Raw genomic sequence first — 12,757 nt, forward strand, 5'->3', positions numbered from 1 at the left:
CGAGAATAAAGAAAATCATCGACTTGATGATATTGTTTGATGTAACATTAAATTCTCTGAACTAGCTTTAAAATGAAATGTATGGCAGTCAGTCAGGAGAATTAACATTCAGATCATGGGAGTGAAAGGGTTAAATGTGTTCTTTTTTACTTTTGTCGCTCGTCGTGCGCTTGTTTTATGTGAATTGATAGTTCTTGTTGTTTATATCAGAACCCCAACGTCTCCTCACATGGGCGTGTTCAGCAGGACCAATCCAACAGCTGCCTTCAATTATGTCATCTCTCAGATAGCCAGCGGTGACGTCACAGCTAGTACCCAGGCCTTGGTGCAGTTCGAGAGAGTGATACGAAATAAGAACCACAAAGAAGTCAGCAAACATATCGACCAGGTGAGATGAGGTCTCCTCAAGGTCGTGTGTGAACTTGACCCGAAGTTTGTTAATAAGGGAACCGGTCATAACATGTTTGTTACAGAAGGACCCACCACCTGTCTCTTGAATATTACCGACAACATTTTATTCGAGTTGACACAGAAATATTCAGCTAGCAAGAGTCGGCATTGCTAGATAAACAAGAAAGGTGAGATGGGGTGGCTATGTAATAAACACACAACCTTTTGAGGCTGAGGAAGGGGGTGCAGGCAGAGATCATCATCTATGTTGTGGTTTTCTGAGTCCTTTTCGTGTATTGTAGTTTTGACCACTTCCCTAATGCTTAAAATGTAAAATTAGTGTGGTCAGTGAGCGCATACTGAACCGGGAATAAACTGCAACCTTGATTCAGTAAACACTTCCTTCAATTGGCACAAGTGAGGCAGCAGCTGTGTGTCTAATTGAAGTCCTTCTTGTTTCAGTTCCTGAACGCAGCCTCTCTGCAACTAAACATGATCCTAACCACACACATTCCTAACGTGGAGTCCAATGAACAGCCTGAGGCTTCAGTGCTGCGGCTTATCAACTGTCTGACGGACACCATGCTGGCTGTGTTCTCCAGTGCTCCTCTGGCGCGCTCTGTATCACGCAGCTCACTGAAGCAGCTCATGCAGGTCTTGATAACAGTATTATCGGACGATCGCTTAGCAGCCTTAGAAGATGGACCTCAGATACTGAGGGCGATTAATATTCTGATGGTGAAGGTGATTGAGATGTCCGATCAGACTTACGTCTTAGGGTGAGTGGAAGCTTCAGTTAGATAGTGTAGATAGTTAGATAGTTTATTTGAAAATCACCTCGCATCCTAAAGGCTTAATTACGTAATTATTGTTTCAAACATTAAAAATTAAACCTAATTACAGAAATGATAGGAAAAATAGAAAAATGTAAATATGTCTCTTCAAAGATGCGTATACTAAACTAAAACTAAAAACTAGAAACTAGAAACCACAGCCCAGATAAAGTTTAGGTAAATTTCAAGTGTTCTCAAGTGTTCCACTTCTGTGTTCAGTTCCTTTAAGGAGACACTGTCAGGGCGATTTTGTTGCATTTTGGTCAGAACAGCTCAAATGTTTGACAACGAACCTGTTTTCAAACATGAAATTGCTCTTAGAAACATCGGAAATACAATTTTAAGTGATTTCTCCGGGGAAGAACAAACTATAAACAGTTTTAAGCGATTTCTCTAAAGTACTCAGGAAGAACTTGAAAAATTGGCCAACTTTTTCAAGGTGCATCCATTTCCATCCGAGCCATCTGCGGCCAAACATAATTAATAGTAGTTTCTTTGCACTAGCAGGGTTATTGTTAACAAAACTGAACCATTATTTTAACGTTTCTATCGATATAAATATGTTTTTTGGCCATTCAAATTGACACAAAAATGGGTGACACTGCCTATGTCACAGTACGAAACGAAGATATATCGGCAAATATTTGAATTTGGAAAAAAATTGAAAAGCCGCTGTGAAACTTTTTGAAAGTGTTCTCAAAAGATTTCCAAGCTCCATGAAAACATTCTTGTTAACCGACATTTTGTTTGACATTTCAGGTCCTTAATCAAACTTCTACAAGACTGTCTCAAGCTCCTTCAAGAAAGCGCTGGCACCTCACTCAGCTCACCCAAGTTTCTTGATCTTGTTATGAAGGTTAGTATTTTATAAGGAGTTTCCCGTTAACGGAAGCTTAGCCTGCGTGCAAGCGTCTCCTAATTCCTTTGTGTTCAACAAAGGATGTAGGAGACGTATGCACGCAAGCTACAGAAGCTGAGCAAGAACAATCAATGCAAAATCCGCGGGATTATACCTTAAGTTGCTTGATGTCTGCGAACCCACCTTTCACTTGCGTTCTATATTTCTTTTTCTCAGTGTCTTTGGAAGGTTGTTCGTAATTTGCCGAAAACCATCTCAGAAGTGAAAGTGGATCAGATTCTCCTGGACATTCACACGTTTCTGCTGACACACCCTCACCAGATGTGGAAAAATCGCGCGGATGATACGCCCCTAAGGACGATTAAAACCGTGCTGTACACACTAGGAAAGCTCAAGAAACAGGAGGTCAGTTTAAAGACACAATATCAACCTTTGCAGTTAGCTCTCCTGTAATTTGCAGTTTGTATTTGTTTGTTTTTTGTTTTGACAGATCGCCCTTGTTTCCTCCGTTCTATAGTTACTTTACTGAAATTTCGTCATAGAAGCCATCTTCTATCCAATGACCCTGTTTTCAAATAATCCGCGAAATTCATCTATCTAGGAAAGAACTAATTAAAGTCAGTGGAACCGAAGTGATTTGAAACAGAAGTGAAGGAGGCAGTCCTTTAGAGGACAAGATGTCCCAGCCTTAATCGGGATGGAGGGTAGATAACACCTCTCACCGGCTTGGAGTGAAGGCCGTTCGGGCCCCAGGGATTTCAGTCACGCATCTAGTAACCTCGTTTACAGAGGCGAGGTTAGAGGTCTAACCGAAAGGTTCATGTCACCAGCAAGCGAATCCAGTGCACGAAAGGTTTTAAAAGACTTCTTTAGTTGACTCTAACTCTGGAATTTAATTTCTGTCACGTTTCGCGGCGGCTACGTGGCCCACACAATTTCAAAACAATAAAATATCCTCGTTGGTGCAAGTTAAATGCCTAAATTCCCAAGACCAGCTCCCAACTGGTCTTGCAGCTCAGTTGATAAGAGCGTCGGTGGTGGTAATATAACATTTGTGAAGTTAACTGTGTCTGTTTTTAGATCTTAGGTTGCCTTGGTTTAATAGACGACCCGGAGAGTAGTGAAGTGGCCGCATATCTGAAGAAAATTCTGAAAACTGGGAACCGCCAAGGAAATGAAGTGAACGGCAGTGATGCAACCACGCCTCATAAGTCGGCCGGCTCGGTACCAGACCTCTTGATGGGAGTTGATGTGAGTAAATGAACAAGAAATGGTATTCAGAATAACTTGAATAATGGCTAACTCTCCGATGTTTTGTTCTCTACAGAGTGTAAAGAAAGAGAAGATAAATGAGAAGTTAGCTGAGATATTTGCCAAGATAGGATCGAAAGAGAACACCAGAGAGGTGAGCAAAATATTGACCTGAATTTTGTTTGCTTTCTTCTGTTATGACATCAACTAAACAAGTTATTAAGTGAAAGGGAGTTGGTTTCGATTCTAAAGAAACTACGGCTGCGTCGGAGTAGAAACGAATCACGGTTTGGTTTCGATCTGACGAGGGTCTAATGCTCGAAACGTCAGCACTCGAATCTCTTTACGGTGAACAAATTACCTTATCAACTCTAGATTGATAAAAATCGTTATTAGGTGAAAGGTTTTCATAACCTGACGGAAAACCTCCTCATTTAGTTTTCGTCTTTTCACTTCTGTCGTTCTTGATCACCATTCTTCTTTATAAAAATTGCTCGCACAAAGGACATCTTTCTCACGTTATTATATTTACTTTGTTTTAGACTGATTTGATTAACTGTCATGATTACGATTATAGCTGTTTATTAATTTGTTGCGTACTACTACGCTGATCTACCGGTAAAAACGGTTATGCAACTGAGCGATCACAGAAAACGCTGTTAGAACCAATCAGAACTCGAGCAGAAACCCTGCATTTGGTCCCGAGCGCGGGAAAACACGAGCAACCGGTGACAAGCGCGGGAAAACGGACGAAAGTGACTGCTGCGATTGTCCCGAGTGGTGCTGCTTTTGTTTTTGATTGGTTGAAAGATGCACAGGATGTTTGTTCTGATTGGTTGCACCACATTTCCGTCACACTGTAGCCGCCGCCTCTCATCTCTCCCGAGAGGCGATAGAATTCGCTGGCTTCATTGTTCACGTTTGTCACATACGAAAACAAAGTATGTGATAATTTTTTTGTTCCTTCCAGTCCTCGTAGTTCAAAAATAAACATTCTGGTTTTCTTTTCTTTGTTTTACAGGGGTTAGCGGAGCTTTATGACTTCAAACAGAAGTATCCAGAAGCGGACATTGATCCATTTCTTAAAAGAACTTCTGAGTTTTTCCAGAGTTACATCGAAAGAGGTCTAAAAAATATCGACATGGAGCGAAAAGGAAAGAAAATAACAGGTACTCATCATGATTTTACATATTTCTGTTTCGTCTTTTTGTCAAGGAAAGTTCGTTTTCGACTTCATTGGAATTCAACAGTGCGCCTTTATGGGCATCTCATTCTCACTTTTTTGTCTTTTTTTTTTGGGGGGGGGGGGGAGGGGGGAGGGTTTCTTACTGGATTATTGCAATCCCGCTCAGTCCCCTCTATTTGAATATGATTATAAAGCGAACAAATACAAAGCATGGACTAATATCCATAGTGGTGTAGAAATTTATAGAAACAACAGCAATGGTTTGAAGATTATAGTAGACTGAAAATTAATGCCAAGTTTTTATTTTTAGGTACTGCTCCACAGTCTGGGGTATCGACCACAACTGTTGGTTCATCAACAGCAGATGAAAATACAGGTAAAAAACAAACAAACAAACAAACACAAATTCTACAAAACATCGCCAGCGTTATGTAACATGCCCTGAAATGAACATATCTCGCAACGTGTTTGTTGCAGAAAAGTGAATTTGAAAGGGTTTTAAGCTGAAAAAACGTTTGGATGACCGTTAACTGACACGCTGAACAACAAATAGTCCTGGGTATACGGCATACATTTTGGCGGGTTTCACTAGAAATCATTTTACTTTTTTTTCTGATCCTCAGATGATGCTGATGCATACAGAGACAGGCTGAAGGTGCTAAGAATGAGAGCCGGGCTTGATAACAGTGCGAATACTGATTCAAAGGTGTGTGAAGTTTCTTGTAGAGTTTCACAGCGCAGTTAAGAAAGTTCTTGAATTTAAAACTTTGATGTCCTTGAGAAGTGTACTTGGTGCTTCAAACTTGGAACTGATCCTTGCAATTTGTTGTTTTCTGACATTCTTTTGCAAAACAGGAATCTGGAAGAACCACCGATTTTATTTTGTAAGGCATGGCTCGAGAGCCGGCCTCTGGTATCGTCATTTTGTAACAGAAACGAATTTTGGTGAAATAGTACGTAAGTTTCTGTGAAAACAAAAACAAAAGACAAATGGGACTTGTGTCTTTGAATAGTTCTAGAATTTGTTTTGTTAAAAATGAGTACAAACCTGTTTGTTAGATTTTATAGCAAATTTAGTTCAACTTACCGTCGGTTTCACTAATAAGCAACTCGTCTGACGAATTTCAATCAAACTTATCGTACCTTATAAGGAAAAAATGAATCAACTTAAGCTTCCAACAGAAGCGCGGGCCGAAATTTTTGAGAAACCGCTTTGAACCACCGCCTCGAGAACAGTCAGCTAAATGAAGAATTACTTCGAGAACTCGTGAAGCACAGGCTCGAATGAAAATCCGAACAATGTACATTACCGCTCAATTGTATTGTAGCGCGCCCTTTGAACTCCGCACGACTTCGCTGATGATACAAGATATCATTTGTTTCCTGATTCTTGAAGAGAAATACTTCAAATAATCGTCTTAAAGATCGACTTCCTCTTTTGCTGAGGCGAGAACGTGGACCACTGCATTACACAGACGTCATTGGAAATATATAAGGAAATCCTGAGGAGGAATTTCCGGATTTTTTTTAGGAATTTTCCGTTTAGTGCTTCAAACCACAACGCAAGGGCAACGCTGCACTTCCTCTTTTGCCAAGGTGACGACTAAGTGGACTTTGAGCTTCTAAGCGGATTTTCTTGTGCTCAAATGAAAATCAACGCCGATAGCGAGTTCGATGAGTTGATCGTCAGTAGGTGATGGATCGTCGCTTTCTCAGCAAATAAATTCATTGCTATTTTCAAATTCAAAATTCCAACGAAAAACGACAACGGTAGGTCAATTCAACTTCAGTCGTCATAGCTGCCTTGAAAGCGACTTCGTTTTCCTTTGTTGAACGGCATACAGTCAAACCTCCCTTTGCGACCACCTCTCATTAGCGACCACTTTTCCAAAATACCAAAAGTTTTCAAGTCAAATCATTAAAGATAGAACCTCTCGTAGGCGACCACCTCTCGTAAGCGACCACTTTTAGAGATGATTGTTTAAAAATTTCACTTGTTTTTAACCTCCCGTAGGCGACCACTTGATGACACACAATCTGCTGTATCTCACGGGCGGAAATTGAAAAATGTGTCGCTGTAACATACTGGCCACATCATTACAGCGGACGCCGTATTAAAATCTCACCGCCGGAGCTACCGGAAGTTTCTCCCGAAATAGCTTATAGCATACACATGTACTATTGTACACTGAGATAAACTTTAATCAGGTTGAATCTCTTGAAGGAAAGAAACTCTCTTGTCTTGTAAATAGTATGCTTGTACCATGCATGACCGGTAATGGCTCTCACTACCTTGTATTAATCAACAGAAAAATTGTGGCGATAAAAAACCTCAACTGGATTATGTAATAAACAAACAAACGCGAAAGTTGTGGATGTTTTACGCTTGAAATGTAACATTGCAAAATGCCGTTTACTGTTTGCTCCTAAATCAGACAGTGTAAAGAAACGTTATTAGTTTGGGTTTCGATAAGCACTGTCAAAAGGGTTAGGTCTCCACAGTTACCATATTTAAATTACCCGAAATTTAGACGCCCTGTGGTCTGAGCTCTGGTAAGCGACCACCTCCCGTAAGCGACCACATATCCTTGACATTATGGGTGGTCGCTTACGGGAGGTTCGACTGTGTTTCAACGTTCAACATCACATGATACACTGTTCAACATTTGTTGAACAGCAGCTGCAACATTTGTTGCTCAACAAATGTTGAACCGTGTATCATTGGCTTAAGGTATCGATACCGTGTGTGATTGATGACCTTTGCCAAACGAGTTTTCATAGTTTTGATTTTGAAAGTCTCGTACCTTACCAGTGAAAACAAGATACCCCTTAGCAATAAAACGTATTAATTAATTGTCATATTTTTTTTTATTCAGAAAACTGGATCAGGGGAACAGAGGGCATCAGAATATGAGGCTGAACCGGACGAACGGACGCTCTCAGCAGAAGACAAAGGACCTTCGTATACGAATATTGTTAGTACCTTAGTGTACAGCAGTAAAAATCGCATAAACTGTTTTCGTTTGAGTGCTTATGAGCACCAACTGCACATTTTCCCGCCCTTAAGCCGCCGTTACCCGTTGAAACTTTTAGCTGAAACTGTGTGCAACGGCGAACGAGACCAGTTTCACGAAGTAGTGCTACACGGTGAAACTCTTGTCTTTTCACCACTGCGACCGTTGCGAGCCGTTGCAGAAGTAGAAAGCGGTTCTACTTTTCGTGAAACTTGTCTCGCAACGGGAGTGCGAAAAAGTTTCACGAAATCGACCATGTTACACATACAACGCCTGCTGAAACTTGCTTCGCAGCGCCGTTGCGCACAAGTTTCAGCTGAAAGTTTCAACTTGTAACGGCGGCTTTTGACTGCTAGTATCCCCGCTTGACATCAGTTAAATTTTTTCCCTTTCGCTGAAACCGGTTTTACTTTTTTCCCGCGCTTGACACAGGTTATGCTTTTTTCCGGCGCTTTGCACCGGTTATAGTTTTCCTGCGTTTGGCAACGGTTACATTTTTCCCGCCATTCGTGCCACCGGCTTCGGTTCATGTTTTCCCGCGCTTGAATTCGGTTGTCGCTTCTGCTTCAAATTCTGGTTTAGCTCTTTGCGTTAACTTAATCATTTATTTGTTTTGATTGAAAGATATTTCTAGTTACAAAATTTTCCCCTTTTGCAGCCTTCAGTCGTCTCACAGTCGACGGATGCAACAGATTCTATAGCTGCGGATCCAGATAGTATATTAGACATCAAGAAGAGACTGGAGCGCATAAAGAACAATTCAAGAAACTGATAAACTGCTTTTCATAAATAACTGACGAAAGAAGAAGAGGGTCACTGCGGCTACTAACTTACCAATGACACGAAAATCACGCAAGTGCCAAGTCTCGTCAGTCGATGTTTCTCGTTTGGAGACTAAAGTGAAGCTATATTAGACAGTTTAAATTTGGAAAGAGTTGGGATGAATATTGGCTTGCAACTGTTGAACGTGTGTAGAGAATCGAAGGCTTTACACTTAGTAGCTGACAACAGTTCTGTCTAATTTCGATGGCTACATGTTAAACCAACCTCTTCCGGTCGCTGGTCCTCTAATCTGCAACCAGGCACACTTTATTTCCCACTTTGGCTGTGGGAAAAGAAAAAAACGGAAAACGAACGAACAAACAAACCGCCTGATCGCAGAGTAGATGCCCTCACAAGTTTGATGCAGACAAATCGGGCATCGACATGATTTGCATGAGCTATAATATGGTTTATGGACATTCGTAAAATATTGCTCGGAACAGAGGGGAAAGAAAGAAATTCAAATTCTTCGTCAAACGTGGCTTGACTGCAACAGAGCTGATGGTCATAAGAAGAGGAAGTGACATCTTTTGTAATATGTTGTTTTCAGACATTGTGTTATGTGTTTTTGGTGTTAGAAAGTTGTGTAAGGTAATTTTTAGCTTGGAGGTGTCTCGTGCGTGACTCTCCCAAGTGCCCGTCACGCAAGAAAACCAGGCTTGCTCACGCAATAAGAGCCTAAATGTCATTTTCATAGAAGCCAAAAACGTTATATTTTTGATGCAGTGAGATACAGTTGTTGTTGGATGATTAAGTGTGGTTATTGTTTATAGAAAATATAATGTACAGATAAGTGGTATGCTTGTACATATCAAATTAAAGAAATCCAATGAGATGAATGTGTTAGTAGTAATAATCATCAAATTTGCAGACACGCGAAGACTACCGGACGGACGGGAGCTCGAAGAAAATGAGAAGCGAAACTTGCGAGAGTGACTTCGCTTCACCAAACTACCAACAGTCCATTCAAGTCCATGGCCTTATACTGTCTGAGATTTAGGACCTAATTTTTTAATTTTTTTTTTTTTTTTTTTCTCGAGGAGATAGGAGGCTTATTTATGGAGGGCCTTTCGTTCGAATAGCCCCCTACACAGTAGCCTGCGTTGCATCCGGACTTATCACTCGAGACCCTGACTTGTCACTCAAAACCTATAGAGAACTCTATACCAGTGATTGTATCGACTGTCTGCGGCGCAGGCTACCTACACAGGCGTTTTTTGGGCTCGTCACTTGTTTCTGCCGTCGTGGGAGAGGAATGCGTGACGAACCCAATGATCGTCTACGTAGTAGGCTATTGATGAAATTTTACGGTATGTCACGTCAGTACCAAACACAGTGGAACCCCGATTTAACGAAGTGCAAAGGTCTTGAGCATATAATGGGCCTCCTGACAAAATAATTAATTTGTTAATTTTTTCTCAGATGGACGGAACTGATAGCCCGGGATGTAAGAAGATAAAAGGGCGGGGTGGATGTCATTATATTCACTATAATTCCCTCCTGCAGCATATAACGGAGACCTTTAAAATTTTAGTACGAGCATGACTATTCCAATAGACAACGAGCCCGCGCTAGTGAAAATGGTGCCATTTTGGCGAGAAATAAGAAAGCCGTCGTCGTCGTTATTATTTTACCACAATTTTTTGCGAAAACGGCGTTTGGCGGAAACAAGTTCTTGAAACGTAGGTTAGCCGTATCATTATTCAAAACAACTGTGTCAAGTTCGTTGTTCACAAAGAGTAAAATGGAGCTTCCTGTGATGTTTATCTCTCTTTCTTCTCAAACGCATTAATAATTCATCAAGAGAAAACAAAGAAAATCACTACCGTGACCGTGGTTTGGATATGTGATCCTAATTACCACAACATTTTGCAAACTTTAGCTTTGAATTTCTCCAAGAATTATTGATCATTTGAGAAGCCATATCAAACACTCAAAAGTGTTTTTCATCAGATATCCAAACACTTCGAAGTCGTTTAAAAAAACTCGGCTGCGCCTCGTTTTTTCAACCTACTTCTCAGTGTTTGGATATCTGATGAAACACACCTTCTCGTGTTTGATATATTACTTAGTACTTCACTAAAAACTTGAAGTCAAATCTCGTGAATCTAACAGGTCTAAAGGTCTTTATTGACCTGCAGTAAACGAAAACTTGCTCTTTTACAGTGAAATAATGATAGGAATCTGTTGATCTGCTTCCCATTATTCATCTTGCAGATCGCTTGGTGACATATATTTGTCATATTAGACTAAAAGATTTAAATATTGTGTTCATTATCACGCGATACTGGTTCGTTCAATATATCAGGCTTCAGTTCTACGCATTTCTCTGTAACTTTGGCCGGGCTGAAACTATCGCTCAGGAACTTCGCTATAAAGAGGATCCTTTTTATCTGTTTTCCACTGTATATTGCTTATGCTAGCAAATTCCCAGAAGCTGGCCGCCTCCTCTGGTCACGCGACCGTAGAAGACGGCGGTCTTTGGATTTTTCCCTTAAGAATACTTTTTCAGAAGTGTAGCAGCTCTTGTAAGCTTGTAATTGTTTTAATTGTGTAGCAGCTGGCTGATATTGTTCTCAAGTTTACTCAAGTTTATTGTTTTCTGGAAGGGCAGTGAAGGATTGCAAGCCAATCACGTGAGACCTTTATGATCGCCCTCCTTCTGTTAAATTAGGAAATGTTTTCATCTCTGAGTACGACAATAGTTGAAGTACATTTCGTCGTGCTTCTTGAGGCAAGAGGCGAGCGTGGAGCACAAGAAAAATAATGCATGATTTTGATCAGTAATGATGAATAAAAAACGCCTGTTCTGTGGAAAAAAACTTTCAGCCTGGGTTTCATATGTCCGTAGAATAATTCCAGACGATCGGGGGATTTCGCTGTTTCTCGACCGTCTCAGATTTTCTCGGTCATCTGAGATGGTGCAGTTGGGTATGCATAAATCGGAAAAATAGTAACGTTTGTATTTTCTCGATGCGTCCCACGATTTTGTGATAGTAACGAATATTTGAATTTACATTCAAGTAAGTTTGGCCACCATATTTTAAAAAGAGAATTAAGAGCTGACGTTTTTCCCGACAATGTTTTGTGTTTGGAAACCTCAGACATTGAAACTAGATCATCTGGATACAGTTGTATAAAAAGGTAAACGATCCCACGATCAGTCTATCCTGGGTATAAAACACATTACAAGCCGACTGATACCCGTTTCAATACACGTAGATTTCCTGTAACCACCCACCAGATGTCAAAGAGCGAAGCCCTGAGACTCCCACGAACAAACTCTTTTAAAAACAATATTTGAAGAAAACATTACAAAATTTCATATTTTGCTGGGAGGCTATCCAAAAAATCTGATTGAACAAATGTTATCAGATATTAAATTCCAAAAAAAAAAAGTCATTGGTATTGACAAAAGCGACACCCCGCAACAAATCCTGCATTTCGCGGCACAATATCAACCGCCCTCCATGATCGAGTGCTAAACCTAAAATAAAACAAATTGTTCAAAGAGCCATCACTCATTTCCCGGCTTTAACAAAGAAAAATATCCTAATATTAATGTCATGCTTGTCAGGGCAAAAAATATGAAGAGATCACAAATGTTCCCATTGTTTGAAGTTGTGTAGGCCTGTCGTTGCTTGTTACTTCCAAAGTATGGATTTCTTTCAATACCATCCCTCTGACGTTAAGGACCCTTAAAATGAAGCCACCTATATAGCTTTAAAAAGAATCACTGACAGCAAACTTTTCTGTGTTGATCTGTGCCTTTATTTTTGTCATCTCGATAGTGACTGACACTTCAGTATTCAATAGTGTATACTCCAGCACGCTTCAGTCAGTATTCGGTATTCAGTATCAGTATGATTCAATATCATTTGGGGCACTTGGAAAACAAATCACCCGGCGACCATCTTAGTTTTCCCGACAAAGGAAAACTGAGAGAGGCTTAATCCAGATGAATCGTGCAATCTTGAACAATCGGTCACGTTCAGTTCAGATTTTGCATCCTAATAAAAGCATCCTGGAGGATGTTGAAACGTGACGGCTAAAAACGGTAGGTCATAACCTTATTAATTGTAAGCCCTTGCTAATATCGTAATACCCTTCAGCATTAACGCAATAATCTAAATATAAAATCATTAAAAAAACTGATGGTGTCTCTTACAATAACATTTATATCTCAAACCATGTACCAAGAATCATAGCGGATACACCTTTCCCGGTGAAATAACTCCCAAAGGCTAGAAAATTGTTGCCTTCCCAGACAACCAACGCCTGTTTGCGAGTCAATTCAGACAGAAGAAAAACCCAAAACAAACAATAACAAAAACACACAAAAAAAAATTCTTCTCATGTGACCTTGTGGTTAAAGAGAAGGACGGGAAGTGTTTAAAAACTT

General features: G+C 40.3%; 1 protein-coding gene across 8 annotated transcripts in view; it reads left to right on the forward strand.

The window, feature by feature from the left end:
- Positions 1-9,190, forward strand: part of LOC146479251 (cytoskeleton-associated protein 5-like) — a 49,425-nt gene extending 40,235 nt beyond the window's left edge. For 5 of the 8 annotated variants that reach the window (XM_085110878.1, XM_085110880.1, XM_085110885.1 and 2 more), the window contains 11 exons: positions 211-388; positions 853-1,169; positions 1,983-2,079; positions 2,299-2,487; positions 3,163-3,333; positions 3,410-3,487; positions 4,355-4,502; positions 4,830-4,895; positions 5,143-5,225; positions 7,396-7,494; positions 8,192-9,190. In XM_085110878.1, the coding sequence (XP_084967004.1) occupies positions 211-388; positions 853-1,169; positions 1,983-2,079; positions 2,299-2,487; positions 3,163-3,333; positions 3,410-3,487; positions 4,355-4,502; positions 4,830-4,895; positions 5,143-5,225; positions 7,396-7,494; positions 8,192-8,305 (1,540 nt within the window). In that variant the 3' untranslated portion in view covers positions 8,306-9,190. The remainder of the gene's footprint in view (positions 1-210; positions 389-852; positions 1,170-1,982; positions 2,080-2,298; positions 2,488-3,162; positions 3,334-3,409; positions 3,488-4,354; positions 4,503-4,829; positions 4,896-5,142; positions 5,226-7,395; positions 7,495-8,191) is intronic. The other 3 variants (XM_085110881.1, XM_085110879.1, XM_085110882.1) reach the window with 3 other exon arrangements.
- Positions 9,191-12,757: the final 3,567 nt, after the last annotated feature.

Source organism: Pavona decussata, unplaced genomic scaffold (genome assembly GCF_977016875.1).
Source record: "Pavona decussata unplaced genomic scaffold, jaPavDecu1.1 SCAFFOLD_59, whole genome shotgun sequence".
NCBI classification, from domain to species: Eukaryota; Metazoa; Cnidaria; class Anthozoa; order Scleractinia; family Agariciidae; genus Pavona; species Pavona decussata.